Source organism: Grus americana, chromosome 1 (assembly GCF_028858705.1).
Source record: "Grus americana isolate bGruAme1 chromosome 1, bGruAme1.mat, whole genome shotgun sequence".
In the NCBI taxonomy this organism is placed as follows: Eukaryota; Metazoa; Chordata; class Aves; order Gruiformes; family Gruidae; genus Grus; species Grus americana.
The window spans coordinates 79,690,388-79,716,676 of record NC_072852.1 but is presented as its reverse complement, the minus strand read 5'-3'; the positions used below and the strand labels follow the sequence as shown (position 1 = coordinate 79,716,676).

The following is a 26,289-nucleotide window of genomic DNA, read 5'->3' as shown; positions in this document are numbered from 1 at the left end:
CAAACCCAAGTTGCTCAGCCACTAGGAAGACAGTCTGTCAATAGGACAAAAATAAAAGCCACCCAACAGTTTACCTGCTTCAGAGTAAGGCATATTTAATTCCATCCCCTCCAGTTTGAAGTAACAACAGTTTGAAAATATTAGGTTACTTCTGTGTGAGTTCAGAGAATTAAGTGAAGTGCGGGTGATATTGGTGGAAATTGCAGTATTTGATGCAGAATTTTAAATCCATGAAGACATAAGGACATTGCAAAGAATCAACAGCTTTGGTCTGTGAGGTCTCTTTTTCCCAAGATTTCCAGTTTTCTCTGGTCTTTCCCATCTCATTCCTGGAAGTTATTAGCATTTCAGCCAGGTCTTGCTGTAGACTTCAGTCAGTAAAAGTGACTTCAGTGGGCTGCAATGTGTTAGGGTCTTATACCACAAACTATTTTGTGTCTCTTTTGGGTTTATGTTTTCTTTCTGAGTGACTGATTATTTTTTTGTAATCATGGGAAACATTTCTTATTCTTGATGAACTTTTCTCCGTGTTAGACTTTTATGCAGAGATAGTGTGTAGAGATGGAGGATACACTGTGCTAAACATTTAGCAGAACTGAGAATAATCCCTTAATCCCTTTACCAAGAAACTGACTGTCAATGTTTATGCCTTTCACTGAAATAGCACAAGGGTGGTGTTGAGCTAAATAACCAAACTGGCTAGAGGACTGATCATGACATTTATCATTCAAAAAGGGTCTATTTTCCTCTACTAGCAAAACAAGAAGGATGATCAGACCCTTCTGTGCAGTGTGGATTCATTCATTGCCTTTCTAGAAAGCCCTGAGATCCCCAAAGTACACAATTTAAGTTCAAAAATAGTAAGCCTATTTCATAAGTCTGGCCATACCATAAGCCAGCTCTTTTGCCACCCACAATTGCTCGGTGGTAGGTTATGGCCAAACTCCATCCTGGCATCACTTCACTTCTCCACTCAGAGAGCATCCTAACAAACACACACAATCATACAGCCTTTCTTTCTGAGTTAGAGACACATCCACCTACACTTTGTATGCATTGTATGTAACTAAGTTATGAATATAAGAAATTTCTGTCCCTTCTGAAGGAGTCTCAAAACAGTTGCAGGCCTCTGGCACGTGCTCAATTCTACATTCACAGGGTTGTCCCACTGGGCCATAGAGTTAAATAACAAGCCATGTCTAGATTCCTAGGTAGAATCATTCAGTTCAGAACTGGAAAATATCAGCCATTCAGCAGGAAATGGTATCACATTTAGCCAAGCAGGTTTCTTGCCTCCAGCTTTACCAGAAAAAAGCTGGGATGGTCATTGTGTAGACCAAATGTAGAAAAACTGTTTAAACAGAAAGAGGAGCATACAATATATAGTTAATACTTACAGGAATTTTACACAGGCAATTATCTGATTTTCCATCAGTTTTCTGACTCCAAAAAATGCCAGAGGATTTTTAACACCACAAGAGATCAAGCCCTCTGTTTCATCTCTGGGAGGCAACATCAAACTGTAGGACATGCGTCATCATCTATCACCATCTATTTTCACTGTGAATTAGGCATTTGGTAACTCCAGAGGAACTGGATTTTGGGTTAGCATGAGATTGCATTGTTTTGTTCTACAACAAAGACGCTGATTCTTGTTAGCTTTTGGGAGTTGGTTTGTGATGTTTGGATTGTATTATCAGGATCATGCGCCATATGGGTTAGTTATCAGATCCTTCATGAAGCTTTAGTTTTCCAAACACTAAACAAAAGAACCCAAAGGGGTGATTTTCTTACTCTTGTACTTCTGTAAGACAGAAAGAATGCTGTGGATTTTTTTTTTTCTTTCTGGGTGACAGGAAGTTTTGAAGCATAAAACCCAAGATGCTTAAGAGAGGTCTAAAGTATACTTTAAGACATAGCATTAAGGTATTATTTCATAATACTTTTTTGTGAAAAGATTCAAAACATTCTCTTTATTAAAGTTACTGAACAAATATGTATGGTGTTCACCCACTGCAACTAGTTTTTTCTTTAAAATAAAGATTATTACAGCTTTCTGTAAGTATTTTTTAGAAAACACCAGAAGTCAGAATAAAAGTACTCAGCTTGGAAAACACTAGCCACCACAGGAAGAGCTTTGGGAGGATGGATTTTGAACAGCATGAACTGTGATTTTTTTTTTTTTTTTTCCTGGGCATCTGTGGGGTGGGCTTCCCCACACAGAAAGGCAGTTTGTGTCTCATGGTCAAATTTTCAAAATCAGCGAGATTTTTGTTGACCCTCCAAATGGGTGGCCAACTCATCACAAAGAATTGTCTGTCAACTGAGTAGGTTTGTGACAGGGGTGAGTGGTCCTACTTACGTACTGAACCCATGACCTCCTAATCCTATCTCATGTGTAGTGCCCGCTAGACTGTTCAATGGTCATTAGACCAGGGTGAACAATTTGGACAAAAAAATCGAGCCATTCTGGGGATTAAAGATCCAAAGAAACCAAAACCTAGCTCTCTCAAAGTTACTTTGGGCTTTCAGCTTCCACATAATTTTGTATTGCAGTGATGTCTTTTCCATGTTACACGTTTGTTTTGCCATGACAGTAAACTTTCATCCTGTATCCTATAGGCTAAGCTAGGAAAGCTCAAGGATGTGGTACAAATCCTTTGTGTATAAGCTAGAGAAACCAGAGTTTAAGGATTCGCTTTGATGGAATAACGCAATGGTAATCCAATAAAATGAGAAACTTTGATTTTTACTAGGATGAAATGCTCAGAAGTTGAATAAGAAATGTAAATGCTGGCTTAATTCTAGATCTGTTTATTTAAACTGATATTGGATAGACAGTTTTATGCCACATTCTATAGATAATCCATGAATTACAGCAAATTCAGAAGCATCTGATGATTTGGACTCTTAATCTTAACTCTTAGGGCCCCTTGAGCATACAAACTGACCTAGAAATTAAACAGAGAGAGACTGCATTTCAGCCTGCACCTGTAAGACACTTTTTCACCAACACATGTCATTCCTTACAACAAAAACTTCTTTAACTTTGTTTTGAGACATGAGAGAATGACGCAGTAAGGCTGGAAGTGATACCACTTCATTTCTCCTAAGCAGTTCACAGATCTCTGATTAGAGAAATTCTCCTGCACAGTTGTTCCGATTCTCAGAAGTGCAATGAAACCAAAATGTGTCAAGCCTACTTTGAATATCATTTACTGGGAAGCTAGTTTCCTCTGCTATAATTCTTCTCAATATTGCACCAAAACTTGGCTTAGATTTATTCAGATTGTGTATTGGTGGGAACCAACATATGCAATATTTCTAAGACTCTTAAAATAGGTGTTTTTAAAACATGACCTTTTTATATTTAAAGTGTTTAGTGAGGACACCTTTACTTGCAGAGTTTACCCTGTCTCAGACATTAAAAGCTTTTGATGTAAATATCAAGCATAATCTATGCAAATTGTGTTTCTACACTTTTTTACCATACTTCCCCTCCATCTGCCCCATGTTTTCGAAGTCAGATGCTACAACTCCCCTTATTTGCAAATCAAAGGAGTGCTGATAACTGGACGCTAATTGCACAACTGCTACTGTTCCACTAATGAGGGGGTGAGATACAAGTTCAAGGAGTCAAAATATTTTTGCAGGGCCCATTTGACACAGCTGCAAGATAGCCTTAACACTGGGTGCATGCAGGAACTGAAGAAGTCAGAAGCAATGGAAACTCACTGTAAAATGATGCCTAAATAGTCACTGCAGATCTCAACTCTGTTTCTCTCCTCCCTCCACGTGTACTTATTTTCAGATTTGGCAGTGTTTTGTTTCATTTTCCTCCTATACTGCTACAAAAGATACAAAAGAAGACCTCAGTGTTGAGCCAGTATTGGTTTCTCATAGAATCATAGAATCATAGAATGGTTTGGGTTGGAAGAGACCTCAAAGATCATCTAGTTCCACCCCCCCTGCCATGGGCAGGGACACCCTCCACTAGACCAGGATGCCCAAAGCCCTTGTATAGGGTGGCTCTCTGCTGGACCAAACCTGAGAGGAGCAGCACTCCTGCCTTTTCTGCTATGTGCCTTTTCAGACTGTGATATGAAGGAAGGAGGGACGCTTTGAGGTTTGGATTGGGATGTAATGTTGGTGAGCAAGGAAGGGTAAGAGCGTGATATAGAAGATACCCACTGATCACAGCTGCATTGGGGTATCAACCGAATTACAGCTAAGCCCAGGATTGGTGGGTAGCAGGCAGCACCCAGAATGGCACTAAATGTATGCGGTAGCAAAACCAGTTATCTTATCCTTGTATCCCTGTGAGGAGGAGAGGGGAGTGTATTTCCTTCAGTGCCAGTCATATTCAGTTTAACAGCTTCTTGTGCAGAAAAGCACGGACCAGTGGGAAGGAACATTGAAGAGAGTGGTAGAAATAGTTGGAGATCTCATGCCCGAGAGAAGTTAAATGAGGACTGTCTTGCTCTGCAGGAGATTTATAGAAAATGTAAAAGATGGTGCAAGACACCTAGGAGCAAAATATTCCTGTTTCTGTGGGGCATCAGAGAAGAAGCACTGAGCTTTAATTGTTGAAATTTAGGTAAAATTAAGTTAGACTGTTTTTATAAATAGTACTGAGTATTTTTCAGGGGTGAGAAGTGTGTATCTGATCCTGCCTCAGGGAAGGTGGATGGTCTACTGTCTCCTTAAGGTCACTTTCTGTCCTATTTAGTCCCTTCTGCTGTTAATACTGTGCCTTCCCATCACCATTCAGACAGAAGTGATTACCACATTGCTTTCTCACAAGACTCTCTCCAGGGAATGCAGCTCATTCAGTCTCCAGCATTTGTGGTCTTGTAATATCCTAATGGGAGCCTTTCAATGGAAGCATACACTGGCCAGCTCTGCACACTGCTGTGCGTGCATATGCCAGTCCGACAGAGTGCTTTGGCATGTGCTTATAGATCCTTTGATGCACGCGTTCTGCTGGTACGCTTAAAGGTAAGTGTGAGCTTTGCTTTGCCAGGGTTGGCTTAACACCATATATAAAGGCTTGTCACGTCATCTAAATACCCACTGGGAGACACTAAGAATGCAGGTTGCAGATTTCACATCTTAGAGCATGTCCATGACTATAATCACAACCCTTTTTAACTAACCTCGCCTTCTGAGTGTTGAGTAAGTGCCATAGGGCTTAATGATATTTAATTTGTAGGATTTTAGGAAAACTTAATAGTTTCAAGACATAATTATAGTCTATGATATTACTGTTAGTTTTTCTTCTCTAGAATGGTTAAATGTAATTCAGACAAAAAGGTTACACTTCTCGATCACTTTCTATTGCACTTAAGGGTAAAAAGGTTAAAAAAAAATCAGTGGCAAAAGAGTGACAGGATTGGGAAAAGATAGAGTAAGTATTTGTTAGCAGTGAAAGAAGATTTATCTAAGAGTGTGAGGCTGGCAGAAGATGAAGACTGGAGTGTGACTCAGATGTAGCTGTTAAGCCGTACTTAACCTGCTCTGGGTGCTCGCTGACTGACACTGTGTGTGCCGCACCATCTGCCTATATACCCTATAGACTTCATATGCTTCATTTTTATGTAGCTGTTTTAGTACCACCTCTGCTGGCTCAGCTGTGAATCCCAAACATTTATTATCACTTACCTCTTTAAATAGGTTCACTCTTTGGATTACATGGCCATAAAGGGACTTCTTTGAATTATTAGATTTAGAAAGAGAACTGGAGGAAAAAGGTATGCAAGATGTCCATAGCCAACAACATCTTCAGTTTGTAGGCAGGAAGAAGCTTAATTGGGGTCAACGTAGACCATAACAAAAATGCAGGTAAATGCTTGTATATGTATGCTTGTCAAGCTGTGTGTGATCTTTTGAGAGAAGATTTTTAGAATGAGAAGTATTTCATCCAACTGCTTTCACAAGCTTATAGCGATTTGCGAAAAGCCAGGGACACACCCAACATGGGCCACTGGGATAATAACACAGATGCACGATTTTTATGGCTGCCTACCAAATTTAGAAACTCCCTCTGGAAAAACAGCTCAAAATGGCTTTTGCTAATCCTTCTGAACACCTGGAATAAGCTCAACAAACCAGGGAACTAGAAAAGTTACTATGTGGTTTGCCATGGCTCTTACATCACTCAAAATTAAAATTTTGAAATAAGCAGCTGAAAGAAACCTTAGAAATTCATGGGTAGCCCTGTTGGGTGTTACATTGTTTTGCACCAGTGTTGACAGTTCAGATTATAAAACACAGTGTTTCTGTTCGCAGGAAGCCCACATGCTGAATAAAATAAAGTTTTGAATGTTTGGAAATCTGCATAGGAAATATATTCTTTTATATTCTACCCTTTCTGGGGGTTTCCCCCCTTTTTTAACCCTCAAGGCTTTCTCACACATTTTATAGTAATGTCCAACTTCTGGGAACAGATCTGAAGATCTGATGAGTCTCGTAGTGTACTCACAACCAAACCCTCTTTCGTTCTCTTACTAACGTGAACAACCTCACGTACACAAACCGTCTCACAACTTGAATGGGATAATTCACGTATGGAAGTTAAGCAGAAATTATCTACCCAATGGATCAGAATTTCTCTTTGCATGATTATCAAGAGCCAGTGGGAGTTTCGCTGGGCACAAGGAATGCAGTGTTTCTGCACTCTGTATTTCTACTAAGTATCTGCCTTAGTGCAAAGCTTCTACCTCTTCGATTCATTTTGGGATTTGGTGTTTACTACGAAGTCTTTATGCAGGGGTGCATTCTGATACATTTACTCAGGCTGACTTGCAGCTTAATAGCAAATTTCTGGCTGAAGCAAATAGGACCACATGACCAGGAAAGCACGAAAGGTGTGAACTAAGCATCTAGCATATTGAAATTTGTGATAGATCTCTTGTATTTAATATGCTGGTCCTAACACCATTTTCCTTCTTTAAATCAAGGCTTTGCAAGATCTTATCTGAGCTGTGCAGGCTGAAGCGGACTTTCAGGGCACCTTTTTTTGAGGAGCGTGCTCACGTCACAGCCAGCCTAGTGAGCTCATTTAAATCTACCTGTCTAGCCTTAGCCCAACGTCCTGGTTGCCAAACCTGTCCCGGGAGCAGGACAAGTACCCAGGCAATCAGCCTGTGCTGATCTCAGGTCTGTGGTGGTTACGCTGCAACTTCTGACAGGTCACCTAAAGCCAGTCTGGGTATGTCTGCGTGAGGCTGAGCTCACGGCTGGGTGATGGTGCAGAAGGACCCTGGTCTGAGACACGGGTTGGCTGCGAAACTGTTCTGCATCTCCAACGCCAAGGACAGGAGGGAGGCTGTATCTGCCATGTCACCTAAAATTGAACAGATGCCGCTCTGCCGCTTCCATCAGCTTGTGCCCATGTAATTTTCTGTGGATTCTCTTTCTGGTTGTGCCAACCTGCCACTGAGTAATGTGACATGGCATTTTGCTTACTGGTAGTAACACAACAGAACTAACCATGGAATGGGTGCGGCATCTCTAAATCATTAGAAAAATATTAGAAGAGACAAAATATCTTGATTCCAAAAGCAGATCACCAAAGACTGGGGAGAAACTGTGATGTAATTTGTTGCTCTGAAAAAGGGCAAAGAATACCTGCCTTCATGCCAAACCTGGAGAGGTCAATGCTTTCTGCTTCTGGGACTTTGCGTTTCTTTCCCCTTTTTTTCCCACATCTTGGAAACAATGCAAGTGATTTCACTATAAATGAGTGTATACCAGCTAGTGTAATTTGAGGGAAAGGTGAAAGTGGGCCATTGAGGAGGAAAAAGTCTGCCGCTCAAGACTCTGCGACCAAATTGGGAATATGTCAAGGAGCCAGTGATCTGCCTGGTACATTTGGGTGCTGCCAAAGATGCGCCCAATCCTCACCCGTGCTTCCTTACCTCCTATACACCTATGCAGGGGAGGCTGCCCTTCCCCTGATGGTGCGTCATTCCAAAGCTTCACTAATTGTAGAGAAAAATCAAGAGAAGACCTTATGTTCTTCATCCCCTGTGTTGGCAGACAATGGTCTTGCCTTAAGTAGGACAATTAGAGCACATGGGAACAGCAAACGCTGCCACTGTTTTGAGCAATGCACCCATTCCAGCTGTAGAAACAGGCCAGTAAGTAAATCTGCCAACATCAAGCCTATACACTTTTTGGTTTAAATTTTGTTTGTGGATGTTATTTATTTCCATATTTGGATATCTCGCGGCCTTAGCAAAGATTTACCACCATGAATATAATGGTGAGAAACGGAAAGAAAAAATAAATCATAACTCAGAGTATATCGATGTATTCAGTGTACAAAAAATTCAGTGTCACTGACAAAGTGAATTTAACTTTTACTCTTCTGCTGCTAATTCAAGACCAGTCAGACAGCTTGATTTGTGGTCATATATCTGTGCACAACTAGCAACCTCCAGTGGTCATTTAGTCCAAATTGCACATTGTGTGTGGGGTCAATATGGCCCCTTCACCTTCCTCACTTAAAAGGACCTCTCAGTCTACTTTGTATGGCTTTTTAGGTGTAGCTTAAAGCCACATATGTGCTTTCATCCTCATGATTAACAGCCACTGCAGTGTAGCCTTAAAATGAACGCAAAAATCTATATTTTCCATCATAATGGCTCATTAGTAGCTTTTCAGAATATATTCTCATTGACTGCTCAGATCTTGGCTAACTAAAATGAGTCCCCACCTGAATCACCATAGCAGTAAAGCCAGATGATTTCCTTTTGGAAAGCAGATACACTCCTTTCCTGTAGACCCACTACTACATGCTTTCCTCCTTCAATTTTTTGTATCATATCCATGGAAGCTCCAAGCATGCAAAGCCAAAAAATTAAGATATATAATATACTTAAATGTTCAATGGAAACTATAACAAAGCATGTATTTTAAGATGGATTCCACCAACAGTCCATCTTTAAGATTTTAAACCCACAATACATACCTGCTATTAACTGAATGGCATTGTAGAGCGAGCTAACCAAGGAATATATGCTTCTGTGTATGAGAACTGTTCTACTTAAGAGCCACACCGTGACTGTGACACACTTTCATCACATCTCACAAATTAAGCAGGGTATGGTCTTGCCAAGTCTTGGACTTTGCCTGAAGGACTTCATCTTTCTCTTACCTTTTTAGTCTTTTCATAGGAGAGAGCTAAACTTGGGACAAAGCCAAAATAGGCACTCCAGTTATGTTTAATTAAGGCTTGGAGTTGGTAAAGTTTGGAAAATGCCCATATCTCTGCATATGTCACGTGCGATGGAGAGAATTTATTCATTCTTATTTGCTATATGAAAACCATAAGAAAAGCATGGATTTTACATCTTGAAGGGTGAAGTTTTTATTTCTCCATAATATTGAACTATTTTTGTGTAGACATAGAAAATCTGCGGCTTATCTCGTCCAGCCATTTTGGTATTTCAAAGTTGTATTCCCTCACAGGGGAACTGCAATATCCCACCAAAGTTATTCGGTAAGGTAATTTTGCTTTCCACTGTGGTAGATCCCTATTCAGCAAACAACTCTGTAACTTTCTGTTAGATATCAGCATGACTCTTTCTAGTGCTAAAGGAAAACAGAAACGGGGTGGAAGGCAAATAACAACAGTAGACATCAACACCAACTGCAAGTGCTCAGCAGGCGTCTTGGCTTTCAGGAATGGACATTTGTGTTACTGATGGTGGAAGCTGCTTGGTAGTTTCCAGGGCATAACACAGGAGTGTGGATGCTTGAGAACTGAAATGGTAGGTCCTGTTAACTGTGTTTATCTAGCCGTAAGAAAAAAGGTCTATGAAACAGAAGCATTTCAGTTTGATTTCTAAATCTGATAAGGTCCTCGGTTTTTCAAGGAATCATATAATTTTACAGCAACACCATTTTTCATTAAACTTACACAGGTAAGTTTAGTTACAGCATGCGTGTCACTGGCAAGACCAAAGGAGGAATATTCCACCCTTTCACAAATTGCCCCGTGCATGCCAGGAGAGCTGGTTGCCTTCCTGCAGCTTCCAACACAGGCCACAGCTTGCTAAAGCCTATCAGTTTACTCTGGTTTAGCAAACCAAACGCTTCTTGAAACCCAAATTGCTTTGGAATCAATGTTTCCCACACTTCAGATATTTTAACATCCTATTTTACTTTTATTGATTTTTATGTATACAAGATGTGAATATTTTCCACCATATAACAAGATGCCCCTAGAATGACGTGAGTGGAAACAAGAAAGAAAAAGCTTGTTATATTGCAGTTTGACATGCAAATTCAGAATGCCTGCTGTAAGAGAGTAAATGTCCAGTGTAAATGTCCAATTTGCCAGTGTGATCTATACAATAGGACATATGAGGCATGTGAGGCATTTCTGTTTTCCGTGAGTCTTCCCTTGGTGTAAAAAAATTGAATACAGGTAAACTAGAGAGGTAACGGGTCCTCAAGATATCCTGTTATGTATCAAGTGTTGCCTTACTGACTGATTAATGAATATTATTGCAGTGGACCAGCCATACACTAAATAAGCTATGCATCAATTTACAGTCAGATTGGATTGTAATTTTGGGGGATAATTCTTAGGAGACATCATGCCAGAAATACTCCTGAGCCGTAGATGCCTTTGCTCTCTCTTGCTCTGGCGTGAACGGTAAGAATTAGCGAAAGGCTGGTACCAAACACTGATGGGATCTGTGACAGCTGGTGAGTAGGAGAGTCAAATTTTGTCTCTAAGCGCTCCCAGCCCTCCTACCTTGGCACAATGCTGTTTAGAGGAGGAATAGCTTCTGGGCCTTTGGTTGGAGCTTCAGCTGTCTTTTGTTGGGAAGCCAAAGGGAGTACCACTCCCTGGCTATCCTCCATTTCAGGCTCAGGACCACTGGCATTCCTATGTTTTTGCACAGCAACTGAAGACACGAACCCTTCTTGTAGTGGAAGGTGCTCTGTTGAGTGACGGGGCTTTTACCATCTCCGTTTTGTCTCATCACGTTCACACCTGCACTGCTGCTTCTGGTACTCGGTGTAAGCTTTTCTTTGGTAACACTAAAAAACTGGTGGGGTGAATGCCACATCAGCAGAGATTGCATAAAAGTGTCATCTCCAGGGAGTTGAAAAGGTGTGGGCTCTGAGGACACTCCTAGCGAGGGCCCGTGCTTGCTGCTGTGGTGCAGCCTGTGAGCGTGGGTCCTCGGGGCAGCACGCAGGCCACCGCCACGCCAGCACTGGGGACATCTCTCTGCTGGGCAATGGCCCCCCCTCCTTCCTCCTGCCAGCTGCACAGCAGCCGTCCTGTGTCTCCCAGCTGGCAGGTAGGGGAGGGCATGAATCCAAGGCTTTGCTGGTATTCCCCTCATCACTACTGTGTAGAGGGATGGGGCCCTTGTTCCCGCTCCTCTCTAGAGCAGGCATTTAGCCCGAGGCACGCTCTGCCCTTTTGTGAGTCATCCCTCAACTTACCTATCCCACCACTTTCATTCTTGACCATGCCAGCAATTGCACTATATAATATAGTGGGCTCTTTTTTTTTTGGGGGGGGGGGGGGGCGGGGAGGGTGACCTCATCAGAGAAATCTCTGCCTTTCATTTGATGGGAATGAACATGTTGCTGTCCACAGCCCCCAGGTCCGAAGGCTCGGCTTGGAGCTCCAGCAGAGATGAGTGCACCGCAGGACAGTACCGCGCAGCCCTATTGGATTTCCATTTCAATAACACATGTGCTGAACAATGATTTCCCAAAGCTGGCGGTGGAAAACAAAATTGAAAGCCTAAACATATGCAGATGGCATTCAGAGCCCGGGATGCTCCTGCCAATTTCTGCAACTGATGCACGCTCAAAATATTTACTTAGGAATTCTTAATTAAGTAAACCATTCGGTAGTGGTGTACTGTTTCAGATGTGTCGCCGTGTCACCACAAAATATGTCAGTGGTTCCTTCTAACAAAGAATCCATTGTTGAGATTTTTTATCAGAGGCGGTGGGGTAAGATTTCGGTACAGTGCTCTGAGGTTTAAGCTGTGCAGCTCCTCTGCTGTTAATGGGATTCGTGCGGCTAAATCCCTTCATTCCTTGCTGAAAATGAACCCCCTGCCCAACAGCAGCTTCAGGTGAATATTGAGTAGCAGGATTAGGGGTGAGATCACGGTGACCTTACGGGCACCTATTCAAAGGGCTTGCAGTAGGGCTGGCTCGGCAGCTCGAGGGGAAATGTGCACTGCGCTGCTGTGCAGCCAGGAATACAAATGAGCGAGGGTGCTGGAGGAGAAGGTGTAGCTCCTGAATCCACTCCTGGACTGCAATAAAATGATAGAGAAGAAATTTTAAGGCAATTTTCTTTTTTTAAATCAAAAGGTTAAAATCATCTTGGTTAAGTGCTTCATCTGTATGAAATGTGTTGTTGGTTTAATTTCTCTATTTTGCATCTTCTTTTGTTATATGTTTGTTGGAACCGAATTTTAAGCTCTTTGGAGAAACCTCAGTACACATCTGTGCCTGTACAGGAGCTTGGGAATAACTCAGAATACTGGTTAGTTACTGTTGTTTATCCACAAGTAGACAGCTCTATTTCATAATTTTGTAAAAAATTCAGATTCTTCTAACAACAGTAAAAATTAGAATTTTCCTCATATAGCGCATGTTGTTGTACAACTGTCCATTATAAGGATTTATTTTATATTTATATATTTTCCACTTGTGCAAGGACTCTAAGCGCCTCTACGAAATACAGTTCGAGTGACGACCTTAGTATATGTGAGATTCATCTGAAGTTGCAAGAACATGGTAACATTTGAAATCAATGATATGACTAATATGCTCAAGTTAGGCAAATCCCTACATTTATAAATATAAAATTGAGACTCAGGAAAGCAAATGATGAATGAGGAGTACATTCCTCTTGACAAGCAATACTGCATTAACGTTTACGTTCTTGAAACTCACACAATTTTAGGCCTCAGTGTTTAATTTCTGAAGTGTTTTCACAGATCTTTCACTCTTATGACTTGCTTGGAATATATAACAATTTTCACGGTTGTGATTTTTTCATTTTTCCACATAATTTTGTGAAAAGGAAGGTCATAGCAGTTTAGGTCCCGGAGAGGAGACACAACCATAATAGCAAATACATTTTGAGGGAGAATTTTCATTTTTTGCGACACTAGTAATCTATCTTTGCATAGTTACACAAGCATTATTTCAGAAAATAAGCTGAAACTTGTCTCCCACTGCCATGAACTTTTGCTTGCTATGACTGCAGTCATTTTTTCAAAGAATGAAAAACTTGACATTTCAGGATTCTGATGCAGAAACCAAGCCTTCCAAAACACCACTCCTTAGGTTTAGTTTGTTGGAAGCAAGGTCCTGTCCAAGCCCAGATTTAGATCAGCTTTTTTTTTTTTTTTCCTTTGGATATACCTCTGCTTTTAACTACTGCTCCATTTCAGTGCTGGCGTTTACCTTGGATTAATGACTAAGTGATGAAGAAAGGTGAAGACATTCCTGCCAATGGAGCAACGGTAGTTAATCGCTTAGGAAATGTGACATTATTCCACTAACGTTGTTTAGTTGGATAACCCATGTGGATGACGTTTAATTGGATAACCCATGTGGATGACCCGACATAAAATTCTGAAACGCGCGCGCGGGCTGTCGCAGTGCAGGATGGTTGCAATTACCGTGAACTGCACCAGAAATCTTAACAAAACGCTGCACTCAGGATTTCCTTGTGATAAGGCTCGAGGGAGTTTGCACCGCAGAGAAAGATTAGGTGGGAGAAGATGCCAAAATGTGGCATGGAAGGATCTGCCTTTTGACAGTTATAAAGCAAAACATTCTCCATCTAGTAAAAAAAGAAATCTAGCCTTCAACCTGCCAAGGGGCAGGACCACGGCACAACCCTCCTGAATGTGTGATGCATGCACAAACTGAGGGACGCCACAAGAAATAGCAGAGAGGAAGCTCGAAATGCTGTTGGGTGCATTTCTTTAATATAAATAAAGTTTTCCAAAACCTCAGTTTCATGATTCAGCATTTCTTTTGGCACTGAAATTATAGTGACAATTTAAAAGTAGGCTAAACAAGTCTGAGGAAACATGCTGGTAAGTTCAGGCCAGAGAGGGGGAAGTCCCTGGAAGTAATAATAAAAAAACTAAGACCCCCTCCACCCTCAATAATTGCAGTTTAATTATTTTAATGAGGACTGTCTTAAAGCACTTCAAAAACACACAATAGTTACAATATCCTCACAATACCTTCTGAGGCAGATATGATCATGCTTATTTTCTGGATACATAAACTGACCCACTGTATTAAAATACTTTAACCAAGGCCTGCTCCAAAACCAATAGGAGACCAAAGAATACACTCTTTAACCTAATTATGAGACAGTAGCAATGTGTATGGAGGAAGCAACTAAACTGAAAATTATACGTGGGGTAGATACTGTAGCCAACTCTTTCTTGCTTTCCTTTGTTTTAAAAGTCATAAGTTTTTGCTGCTCAAACTGAGATACTAGTGGAAACTGGGGGAGGGGGGGAGGCAGCACTTTAAAAAAAAAGATGTCAGAAAGTTGGCTTTTATCAGTATTTTTATTTTTTATTTTAAAAAATATTTATATCATATACAAATCATTTTTATATATAATTTTTATCACTAAGTTTGTCACGTGGCCTCGGTAAGCCAATGACTGTTGGGCAGCCAGGGACTCAGAACTGTGTGTCTTGTGCACGTGTGTCAAGCATCAGCTTAAATTTCGAATGCTTGTGCATGTCTGTTTCTTAGGACCCAACCCCAGATTCCTTCGGAATTAGGTTTTCCTAGAAGGGTCAGTGTCTGAAGCAGCTCTTGCTGCAAGGGAAATGGGTTACCGGATGGGGAGGTCTTGCAGGACACTTGGGCACCTACTGTGTCGCAAAGGCAGGTGGAGGAGATGGGGTGAGGACGGGGCATGCCCTGAGAGGCACCTGGAGAATTGCTGCACGTGCCGCGCTGGGGAGGTGTTGCTGCCAGGGAGCCCTGGCTGTTGCTCTGCTCGGAAGAACAGCTGCAGAAATTCACTCTTTCCTCAGCTGACCTGCTGTTTGTGCGTCGCGGCAGAGAGCGAGCAGCCGACCTGGGTTCCCTTCAGCCTCCCTTGGGGAGAAGACCCGCGGACTAAGCTGTAATGGCAGAGTTCCCTGTCCCCCTGGCATCCTCTGGTTGCTTAGTGCCTACAAGATATCTTTCCCTTGTCATAACTTTAAAGCCATGGAGGGACCAGACCTAGATCCTAACATTATTTGGGAAAGGGTCCTGGCATTTCGGTCATCAAAGAGTGTATGTTTCTGAATACAATACACCAGCTATAAAGAAAAAATACTTTTCTTTGCATTTTACTGCAACATTTTCAGAATGTACATCCTACTTGATGTGCAAAGTTGCTTAAGTCAGAGAAATAAAAGCTCCGTGAGCTATGAGAGAAAACGCTTTTACTTTTCAGTATTGAGAAGTGCCTGATTTTTAAAAAATTAAATATCGATACTTTACCCTGTGATTTTCATTAACTTTTGAAGCCATCAATTAATACATAAAGTGCCATTGTAAAGGTCAGAGAATCTTATCATCTCTACATCAAACTCATAGTTTTTCTGAAGATTGTCATATCTCTTGGAAAGTCCTGATTTAAAGATATAATAATTTAAATATATTATTCAGTTGTTTAAGTAGAGACGGGCCAGAAACAAAACCTTAGCTCAAAACCTCCATGAATCTTGGGGACTCGCTGGTTCCAATTGATGCTCCAGCTTTGTGGCTCAGTAATCAGAGGAACATGAATTAAAGCTACAGGTCTGAGCACTCCTACTCCGAACACTGTGAGTGGTCAGAGCTGCAACTACATTTTGTTCTTATTTTTGTTTAATAGTTAGTACCACATGGCATGCGTGCTCTGCATTTGCAATACCTTGTCTCTATATCTATTAAAAACCCCCAAGCCATAAATAAAAAAACACAATTGGTGAATTTCTCATGGATTGTTAACTTTGGAAAAGATGCACAAATACCTGTTAAAGGCAGAGTGAATCATCATGGAATTTCCATTCCGCAATAAAAGTGGTATTTCATTTTGGCTGGGGAAGAATTCTCAGTTTCACCCTTTTTGCTCTGGCTTTACCGTAGTTTATTGAAATGGCAAAAAGAAACACTGATTTTGTTGAAATGCAACATTTATGTAATTTTGCAGTTACCTCCGCGATGAAGTTGATAAATTCTTATAAAATTCTTCAGTTTTGTTTAGTCAGCATTTTCCAAAAGGAGCATTTCCAGTGAGAAATTTTTAACACTAAGAAGAAAGGCTTAAGTCAGTGTTCAGGATGGAGAGGAAGCTAATGGAGAAGTTAGTCTGTATCCTGTTACTAACCTATTTATATATGGTGACTTCTGTGACTGTGAAACTCCACCTAAACCCAAGGTGCTGCGCGTGCTCTGGGCAAGCATCTTTACATTACAGAGGCAGTCAACAACAGCGTTTGATGGGAAAATGAAATTACCTTTACGATCCAATACCAGGCTGGGACAAACCGAAGAGGGGAGAGGATTTGTGGAGATAATTCCTTGCAAGTGCCAAGAAGCAATGATGCTCTTGGCACCCCGGTGGAGGAGCAGGACAGCCAGCTGGGCAGCGTGGTAGGGGCTTTTCCAGGCTTTGATTGCGTAGCTGTCTCAGGACCCATCACTCCATGCTGAGCAAGGCTTGTTTTGCTGATGCAGCCATACTGCTCTCTTTGCTCCTCCTGACTTGTTCAGAGACAGTCGAAGCATCCCGCCATGGGCCTGGCTGGTACCTGGTAGATATGACCCGAGGCATCACTGAATGTATATTCATGTTGTCTTATTTTTCAAAATATTATCACTTAAAATGTAGCCTGTAAAGATGTTGAAAAATGAGCCTGTAAAGAAGTTGAAAAGTGAGCTGAAAAATGATAAATATATGCACTAAAGTGAAAACATATGGCAGGTGCAAGTTATATGCAAATTTTATAATGAATTCTGAAAATATACTTGAAGAATGAGAACTACAAATTTTTCTAGTCTGGATGGCACATACTAAGGATCACTCGTATGTGCTCCGTGATATTTGCCAGGTCTAAAAGTATGGTTATGCTGGTGAACTTTCATTAATCACTCAATACCCTGAGTGTAATAACGGGCAAGAGTGTTGGTAGCGTGAAGTCATTCTCTAAATTGTGCTCAACGGTTTTAAATGAGGGATGGATGAACTGGCTGCAGTAACTAAAATGCTGAATCTACATAGGACATTGAAAGCAGACATGAGCTCCAAAGATTCACGGACAATCAATTATCACTATTTTTTGCTTTTAAATATGTCTTGCTTTCCACATCTCCTCAGCTGATGGCTGCATGTAGGACTGGAAGCAAAAGTGCCAGAATTCCATTTGTTTGTTGTTTCTGGCACAAATCAGATCAGGAATTACTGCAAGATTTCCAACCTCATTTGCCAGATCAGAGAGGCTGGTTTAAGTCTGCATAATTATAGGAACCCAACTTCCAACCTTTCCCCTTTTGCCCAGCACCTTGCCTGCCACACGGCAGCACATGGCAAAAGCAATTAATGGCCTCGATTTGGTTATAATGTGTCTTTCTGCTTTTTTTTTTTTTTTTCCTTCAGAGCTTTGTCATCTGTGGTGGCTTTAGGAGCTAATATCATCTGCAACAAAATCCCAGGCCTGGCCCCTCGGCAGCGAGCGATCTGCCAGAGCCGCCCTGATGCTATCATTGTGATTGGGGAAGGGGCACAAATGGGAATCAATGAGTGCCAGTACCAGTTTCGGTACGGGAGGTGGAACTGCTCCGCGCTGGGAGAGAAAACAGTCTTTGGACAAGAACTTCGAGTAGGTAAGGGTGTCTCTAATACAGTGCTGAAGTGATATGTTGGGGCTGTTTTTATTTTAGCTTTCTCACTGTGGTCCTGCAAAGGTTTATATCCCTCTGGTATTTGCCTACTGGAGCTGAACAGTGATGCTCCCAGAACTGTGGTCTGTATGTCTGCACTCATTGAAAAGTAACTGGCAAGAGACAGGAGATGTCTAGTGATCTCTAGATGAAGTCATTCATATCTGTGCAACTTCATACCCCTCAATGATCCTGTGAAAAAATATTTCCAATTGTCATCCTGTGAGAAGTTGCCATGATAACCGTGGTGCATATTATGACCAATCAAAAGGGAACTAAAATCAACTCCAAAAGAACCTCTGCGGACTTCCCAAAAACTTAAGTAATGGGAGAATCCCAATTAACTGATGGAAGTACAGTGCATACGACACTGGGCTTCCAATATATGGCAGTGATACATATCCATTTTAGTGTTGCTATCATATTGTAAAGAAAATACTGCAAGTGATTTGAGGCAGGAAACCTATTCAAAGAAAATAATACAGGACCTTGGCCTGACAAACTGTTAGCTGGCAGAAGTTAAACTGATCACTTTCCATTTACCCTATGTCTGATATTATTTCATAGGGGAGATTATGCAAATTTTTTCCAGCACTGAGGTCATTATTTTCCTCATCACCCAGCTGAGTATCCGTAGCCTATTCCTGACCTTCCTTCTCTCCTCCAAGGGCTGCCTGCTTACCAAACTCCATGCTGTCTGCTGCTTGGTATTGGGATAACATTTTGTGGTGTGCGGCTCTCACAAGGGCCATTCAGCTTCTCAGTGGGGTTGTAGCCTGTTCTTGTGTCCGATTCTTCTTTGGGTGACACCTCTTTCCTGAAGTCAATGGTTTGGTGAGTCTTGTGCCTCCAACACAACTGAATGTGGTCAGACATAAGAACTTTTTAAAACTGTGTGAAAAAAGGCATAACATTTCATCCCATCTGTGCAAAGAGGAAACAACTTACATGGTGCTTTGGTTGTTACTGGAGATCAAGGCTTTGGGGTTTTATTTCCAACACCCTTGTGAAATGGATGCCAGAAGCTGAGGTATGCTTAAGTCAATGATGGAACTGAGTATTTTTTTCAAAGAACATGCAGGTCTGAGGGTCTGACTGAAGTCTGGGCTTTTTAAGGGCACTGTAGCCCAACTGTGAGTTGTAATTTAATAAATCAATTGGCACCAGGGGAACAGACTTACACCCTCAGAGAGTCTGTCATATTCTGTGAGCATTACTCCACACCAAATCACAGAAGTGCAGAGGGCTAAAACTAATAGTAAAAAGACCCAGGAAACCAAATTAATGGAAAAAAAAATCTGAACTTTTTGAACTTCAGAAAAAAAGTTCCGTAGAATTTGCTTTTGATGCTGAAAAGTTGGTGGTGAGGAATTTGCTCATCAGTGTCTCTTCCCACATTTGCCCTAAGATATTTCTAATTCTGTTTAGAGAATACTTTTTGCCTAACTTTTGTTTCTTAAGAAGAGCGTAAGTGGAAGACATTGAACATTTTCAAGACACCATATACAGGAAATAAACTAACATTCGACTTCAGTTGACCTTCAGTTTTAAATTTACTAGAAATACATCTGGTCACTGGCCTGGTCCTCCTTGGTTGGTCTTACACTTGTTTGTTGTAAGTTGATGTCCAAAATGATGTTGCTACCAGAAAATATACAGCTGCCAAGCATGCTACAATTGTACTTCATGCTACATTGTAGTGATCTGCCAAAGCTTGCAGGTATGCTCCGACCCTTACATAAGCAATTCCTCTTAACTTCTGTGACATCATTTATGTCCTTGAAAATGCACACTCTGGAGGGTTGTACCAGAGTCAGTGTCATCACAACTTCCTGGTGAAAAGGCTTTCACCACTTTTGCTTTTCTCTGCAAGCTGAGAATCTTGTGACACCTCATCAGCTCTGTCCTTGTACTCATGAGTAGTAATCCTTTTCACCACAGAGAGACTCCTTTCATCCTCAGAGACTTTGCAAGTGGGCGCAGTCCAAATGACTAAAGAGGACTACAAGTCATGCCTGCGCTTTCATTCTGAACATTCTATGCAAAATAAGAGCTACAGGGAACAAAAAATGTTTGGCATCAGGATGGACCAGCTGTCAGGTTGGTCAGACTATACAAAGCTTGAAAAAAACCCAGAGTTTTCTTGAGCCACTGTTCAGGCCATATTTGCCAAAATGTACACCAGATTCTTGACCTCTTCACCGAACCTGGGTGGTTTCTTGCAACTCTGAAATGACTGATGTGGAATTTGGTGGGTTCTTTTATGGCTTAACCCAAACACAGACAAAACTTGGCAGTTACAGCTGAGTTCTGCTTTGACATTTGTTGGGTGTGAAACCACACAAACTGTAACGGATGGAGAAGGTTTACATGACCCCTGCCAGCTGAGCCAGATGAGTTCCATGCAGGTTCTATAAAGGATCCTATAATCCACATGTCTTTATTTGTTTTATTAGTGGAGTAGCACCCAGAGACAATGTGGTCAATATCTAGGAAAAGGACAGGGTTTAGGAAGTGGTGTTATTATACTAGTGAAGAGGGAAAAGTAAAAAAAAAAAAAAAAAAAAAAAGGACAAAACTTAATTAAAAGGTACAAAATACTTGTAAGTATAAATACTCACATATGTAACAAAACACATCCATGTCTGACATATACAGAAACACAAAACCAGACATTTGGTTCTGGCTGAACAGACTGAAGAAAGGATTAAGACTAAAAAAGAAAGGCATGTTTTTCACTTCATCCTGAAGGAAAGCTCATCTAGGCTCTTCCCAGAACCGCTTAGGGAGATGAACAATCACGGCAAATTATTCAGGTCATAGGGAGGAGAGGGCAGGTAAGCTACAATAACATGATATTAATTGCTTTCTATCTGTGTGGGAAAGAGAGGACCTACTCTTTAGCCACTGGGCCAAGGCTCTACCACAAGCACTGGCAAGTGCAGATTTAGGGTTATTCTAATTCATATACCAATGCAACACTCCCCCACCGAAATTCAAAGCAAGCCCTTAGACTCACCCAACGTGAGTTTTCCCCAATAGCTGTGCATCTGTTGCCAACACTGCCTCTTGGGTGCCATTGCACTCCAGCTATGCATGTCTTCCAGCCGCAACCAGTAGCAGCCAGAAGGCATGACACAGGAGAAAATGTCCACCCTTGCGACATCTGGTAATCATACTGTGCCAGGGGAATCCCCCATAAACCAGCTAAGCTGGGTCGGTGCTGAGCTATTTTTTCAAAGAGGTACTCCAGTGAATGAGGGCTGTACCACCTATGTAATACACGGCAGTCTGTTAAAAACAATTGAAATAGTTTGTTCAGAGGACAGAATAACAACTGTAGCTATTATGTTAGACGTGGGGCATTTGCGTTGGTGTGAAAGATTTATAGCAGCCAGAGATAAAAAGTAACAGAGAGATCCAAATTAGTAGCATGAACAAAGGATGTAGCATGGGATGAATTAGCCAAGCATTGTGTATTACTTTTTTTGGGTATATTTATAGCTGGGAACTTTTCCATAGTCATGCTATCCCCAAAGAAATGTCACTACCACACTCACTTTTCTCGTCCTGTCCCTGTACGTACTTGTGTTTGTCACCTTCGTGCATTCATCCCTAGTTTTCATGCCAGCTTCTCACACAGTTCTCTTTTGCACTCTCCACTCATTCCTCTTGCTATGAGCCTCTTTAATGAATTGCCTCTTTAATGAATCACCTTTTTAGAGATTACCTCTTTAACAAATGGATTCACAAATTAATTGGTTAATGATATATCAATTGTTATTATGTGGTTGGTAAACATTGTTGAAAGATAATTGTCCTTCCAACTTGTTGAAGGCAAGGACCGTGATCTGGAAGTATATAGCCTCTCACATTATTAATGCAAAAGAGCTCCAGCACTAAGGACTGGTCTCTATTTCCCCAAATCGTGGTTGAAGCAATCTATCTGGTAGGTACCTCTAAGAGTTACAAATCATTAGTAACAGTTGGAAGCAAATAACTCCAAGCAAAAAAGCAAGCAGTGCAGCCCCTGGAGTCAGAATCAATAACAGAAGTGAAACCTACTGTTTTCTTTGAAAGTAGGTTATTCTGGCTAATTATTTGTGCATTGACCATTCCCACTGGAATTCTCCAAATTGAAGTGCTTATTAACAGACTGTTCTTACCAGTGCTAAATCCAGGGCAAAAGTGTGTTTTGAAAAATATAGCTGTTAAGACATCAATAGTAATCTGTAGATGTCTCCTTTGTCAGACTCATGGTGTGGAAAATGATTATGATTTAGTAGTTTTCATTTGACTGTATCATTGATACAGTGATTTGGCAAATCATTGAACTGGACACCTGTCAGGGAAGGATCAACAAATTAGCAAAAACCAAGGGGGTTCTGAATTTCTTTAAAAAAATCTCTGACCTTTTGTATTGATCTGTAGATTTCTGACACGTTGAAAGGACACATCTGAAGTGAGGTTAAAGGCCTGCTTACTGTGGGAGGTTTAGGAGAACAACAACATCTTAAGAAGCTTCCTGTTGCCACGCATTTGCTCAACTTTTGGTCCACTCTCCAGGCAGAAAGGGGGAGGGATGGGAGAGAAAATTACAGTTTTAAAGACTAACAAAATCTGTGCATGGATTTTATTAACTCACAGGTGAAGAAGACTTTACAAGTTATTTTGGGCAACAGAGTCAGAAAATAAAGTTGAATGTCATGGTTATATACAACCATGCACTCATACATATAAACGGCTAAGAAGGCAGCATAATTTCTAACTAAGACTAAGAAAAGGAGGGCAACATCCTCTGAAGGCAAGATACTCATAGAAAAAGTGATTCTTTCTGTATTTGTACTGGAAACAGGTAACTGAGTCCACACTGGATCCCAGTGTTTTAGCTGCAGGCCTGAAAGAACATGGGAACTGGGCATGAAAGATATGTAGGTGATGACGTCATGGAGAAATGGTGGCATCTTATCATACATGCTGAGGGGGTGTCAGTCAGTAAATTATTCTTGGTTCAGGCCATATATAGGCTTAATTAAATTTGGATTCAGACTCACATATGAATCCAGTCATTTTTATTCTGGGCTACGATGGTGGTTTAACCGAGATGCCAAATGTTCATAAAAACTTCCTACCAAAAATGGGAGGAGTAGAAAGGCTCGTTATTCTCCAAAAATGGAAATTCGTGCCCAAGCAGATGCATTAATCTAGCACAGTAGTGTCTAGTATGGTATGAGTTGGCCAACTTGGAAAGCTTGACTTTCAGTATGAGCAGAAAACTTTCAATACATGAAGACAGGCGGCATTCTTAGGAATGCTTTGCAACCATACTTGTGCTTTAATGCTATCAGCAAATCAATAAAGGGAACCATAAATGAATCCAGATAGTTTGACTAAAGTAAGTACATTTCTATCTTGCCTTTTGCCTTTCTTTCCTCCTGCCATTTCTTTCTCTGTTACTTTCTGTTCTCGTTTTCCAATTTTTTAATCGATTTATGTTGTTAGTTATATATTTATTAATGCTTAGTAATATTCATATATCAGGTTGACTGTATGTTTATTATTCTAACATATGTGTATTTATTATGGGAAAATCTATCTTTACAGACTTGCGTTATATCCAATAAAAACAATATGGGGGAAAGAAAGGAATCATACAGCTGGAAACAATTTGAAGGGGGAAAATGAGTTGGAATTAGATTATTTTAAATATGATACAGAGCAGGGTACACACTTCACCGACGGAAAGGCAGTAATTATCTTTGTCATAGCAGTAGGTGCTATGATTGGTTTAGGCATTTGTCTGTTATTGTGAACCTCAATTGCACAGTGGCTTTCGGACCTAATGTGGAAAAATTTCTGGGTTTTTGCTGTTGTCATATAGCATGGTCCCATACGACAACGTCCTTTGAGCGTTCAAGCAACTGATCAGAAAGAAACTTGTTTTCAGTAATTTGAACTGGATGTCTGCGTTGGTGCTAGGATATGGGAAAAAAACCCCCAACATTCCAGTGTGAGAGGTGGCTTCTCAGGGGATGGCATCGGCTTTCAACTCCTAGTGCAGCAGGCTGCCTGGGATGCCAGGAGAGAGGTACACAGGATGCATTCAATCAGATGAAATCTGTACCAGGACTGTGTGTGAATTCCAGAAGAACATGTAGGACCAATACAAACCGTGATTTTATTACTCACTTGGCTACCTTGGAGTGACTGCCGATGTCCATTTCACAAAATGTCATGTGGAGCCATTGCATTTGCAAATGTGACTTAGTAAAATTTGCAGATGCTATAAATACCACGGCAAATTGAAGGAGCTGTGGCTTATGCAAGGATAGTTTTTACTAGAAGCACAGTAATGTCTAACAGTATGTATAATTCTTGGTTATTTAGAGAGACAATTTTCTCGTTATTAATCTGAAATAAAAAACCACCCACAACATAGTGAACCACCACCCATACCAGCTGGGTAACTGACAGGCAGGCAGGCAGAGGCAGCAGGTAAAGAGAAAAAAACCAACCACCCCAAATCTGAGGACGTCCTCAGTGTGCTCATTTTGCAGGAAAGATTTATCAAAATGCAAACATTCATTGCAAAGCCTTCTCTTAAAATGTCTCAAACAGTGCATTTCTTTTCACAACTGACATGTTGTTGCTGGAAGGAGAAACAAAAATATGCTTAACCTTAAGGATATCCAGTATATTTGTTCTAGCTTATTAGAGATATATATTACTGCGGAAAGATTTCAGTTACGTCGGTGACCATTCCACAAGTTGCCTTACAAAGGTAGAAGGGCCATGCTGGAACAAAGCTGGGCTTTTCCACCTAAAGACCCAGGCGCTTCTGTTAGCTACCCTACAGGCAGCAGAGTACCTACTATAAGGTATGCAAGCTGCCTTGCGAGGACGGGGGTTTTTTTTCCAGTGCAATTCATTTTGACGGAAAGCTAAATAGTGGGAAAGAAGCTGTGATAATCTCGTTGTTACAAGGTAAAGTAAGTGAGAGGGCTATTTTAGTTTGCATTATCATCTTTGGAGGAAATTAAAGAATCGATTCAAACGGTTCATACTTTCTGGCTGTAGAAGGGTGGATAAGCTTTTTACTACTAAAAGCAGCAAAGCAAGACAGTAACCCAAACCAGAATAAAAAAATGAACCTCCCAGCTGGCAGCAGCTGAGTTTGGGAAGTATTGGTAAAAATGTTATGAAACTACTGTGCTAAGAATTTATATTATTTTAACTGAGGAGATAGCCTATTGTGAGAGTGGTAGACTCAGACTCTTCTTCATTTTAGTATGTTTCTGTGACTTGGAGGTTTTTAGAAAAATAAAAATATCTTTCTATTCTAAGGAAGTACCGTCATATTAAAGAAACATCCTGTTTTGAGAGGATGGAGGATTTCCAGCTTAGTGAATCAATGTGAAAATTTGTGGGTGATAATTTCTCTGTGCTTTAAAAATTTCTTTAGATGCCAGAGCTTCATAATGATCTGGTGAGGCTTAATTAATGTTTTCAAAACACACTGCAAATCATAGATGAAAAGATAAACATGAATGGACAGTACCATTTGTAAATTTTGAGTTGACAGTAATAAATTTTGCTTGACTGCTTTGCTATATTAATTTTATCATCTCTATCTCTTTTTGTGTCTCCACAAAAGAAATATGTAGCATATATAATCTGTAGCATATATAATAATTTCCAACCACAAATAGACAAATTTTTATATTCCCCAGTTTAAATTCTCTACTCCCTAGTCTTTTTGTAAGGTACTACTGTCTAGTTCAAGTGTAGCTCAATCGTGGTTTTTTCCTCTCAAGGGTCATGAGTTTGAAGAAAAGTATAATTTTCTTAAATTAAAATGTTATTGTTGCCATTTAAATATTTACCTCTTTGGCAGCACGCTTGCTTTAAAAGGCAGACATCCTTATTCTAAACATAGCACTAATATGTTAATACAATTACTTCATGAACTCTATGTGGCTTGTAGCTGGAAGAGAAATGATAGATGTTGACCTGCATGAAATCTGGAATTTCCATCCTGAGGGAAGTGCTAACTTTTAAAACTTCTGTTTCATTCAATTTTTACACATTAAAAAAAAAAAAAAAAGATTTTCTTGGAACAGATGTTTTTCTGCAGACATTTTCAAAGTAAAATACACTGATATACCTGATCCTGAACAACTCCATTTTGGTTTGTTCATGAACTTAATTTTAAATTAGTTAAATGCATTGATGTAAATTGATGCAGGGAACTGTAACTGGGGAGACTGAAGTCTCTGTATGTCATGAGCTCTGCTCTCGCATGCTTCCATATGTATTCTAAGCTACAGGGTT

The 26,289-nt window shown here is 40.6% G+C and overlaps 1 protein-coding gene across 7 annotated transcripts in view; it reads left to right on the top strand.

Annotated features, from left to right (window-relative positions):
- The window catches only part of WNT7B (Wnt family member 7B), a 99,583-nt gene that overhangs the window by 37,898 nt on the left and 35,396 nt on the right, over positions 1-26,289 (top strand). For all 7 annotated transcript variants that reach the window (XM_054812790.1, XM_054812792.1, XM_054812791.1 and 4 more), the window contains one exon: positions 17,675-17,901. In XM_054812790.1, coding sequence (XP_054668765.1) covers positions 17,675-17,901 — 227 coding nt within the window. The remainder of the gene's footprint in view (positions 1-17,674; positions 17,902-26,289) is intronic.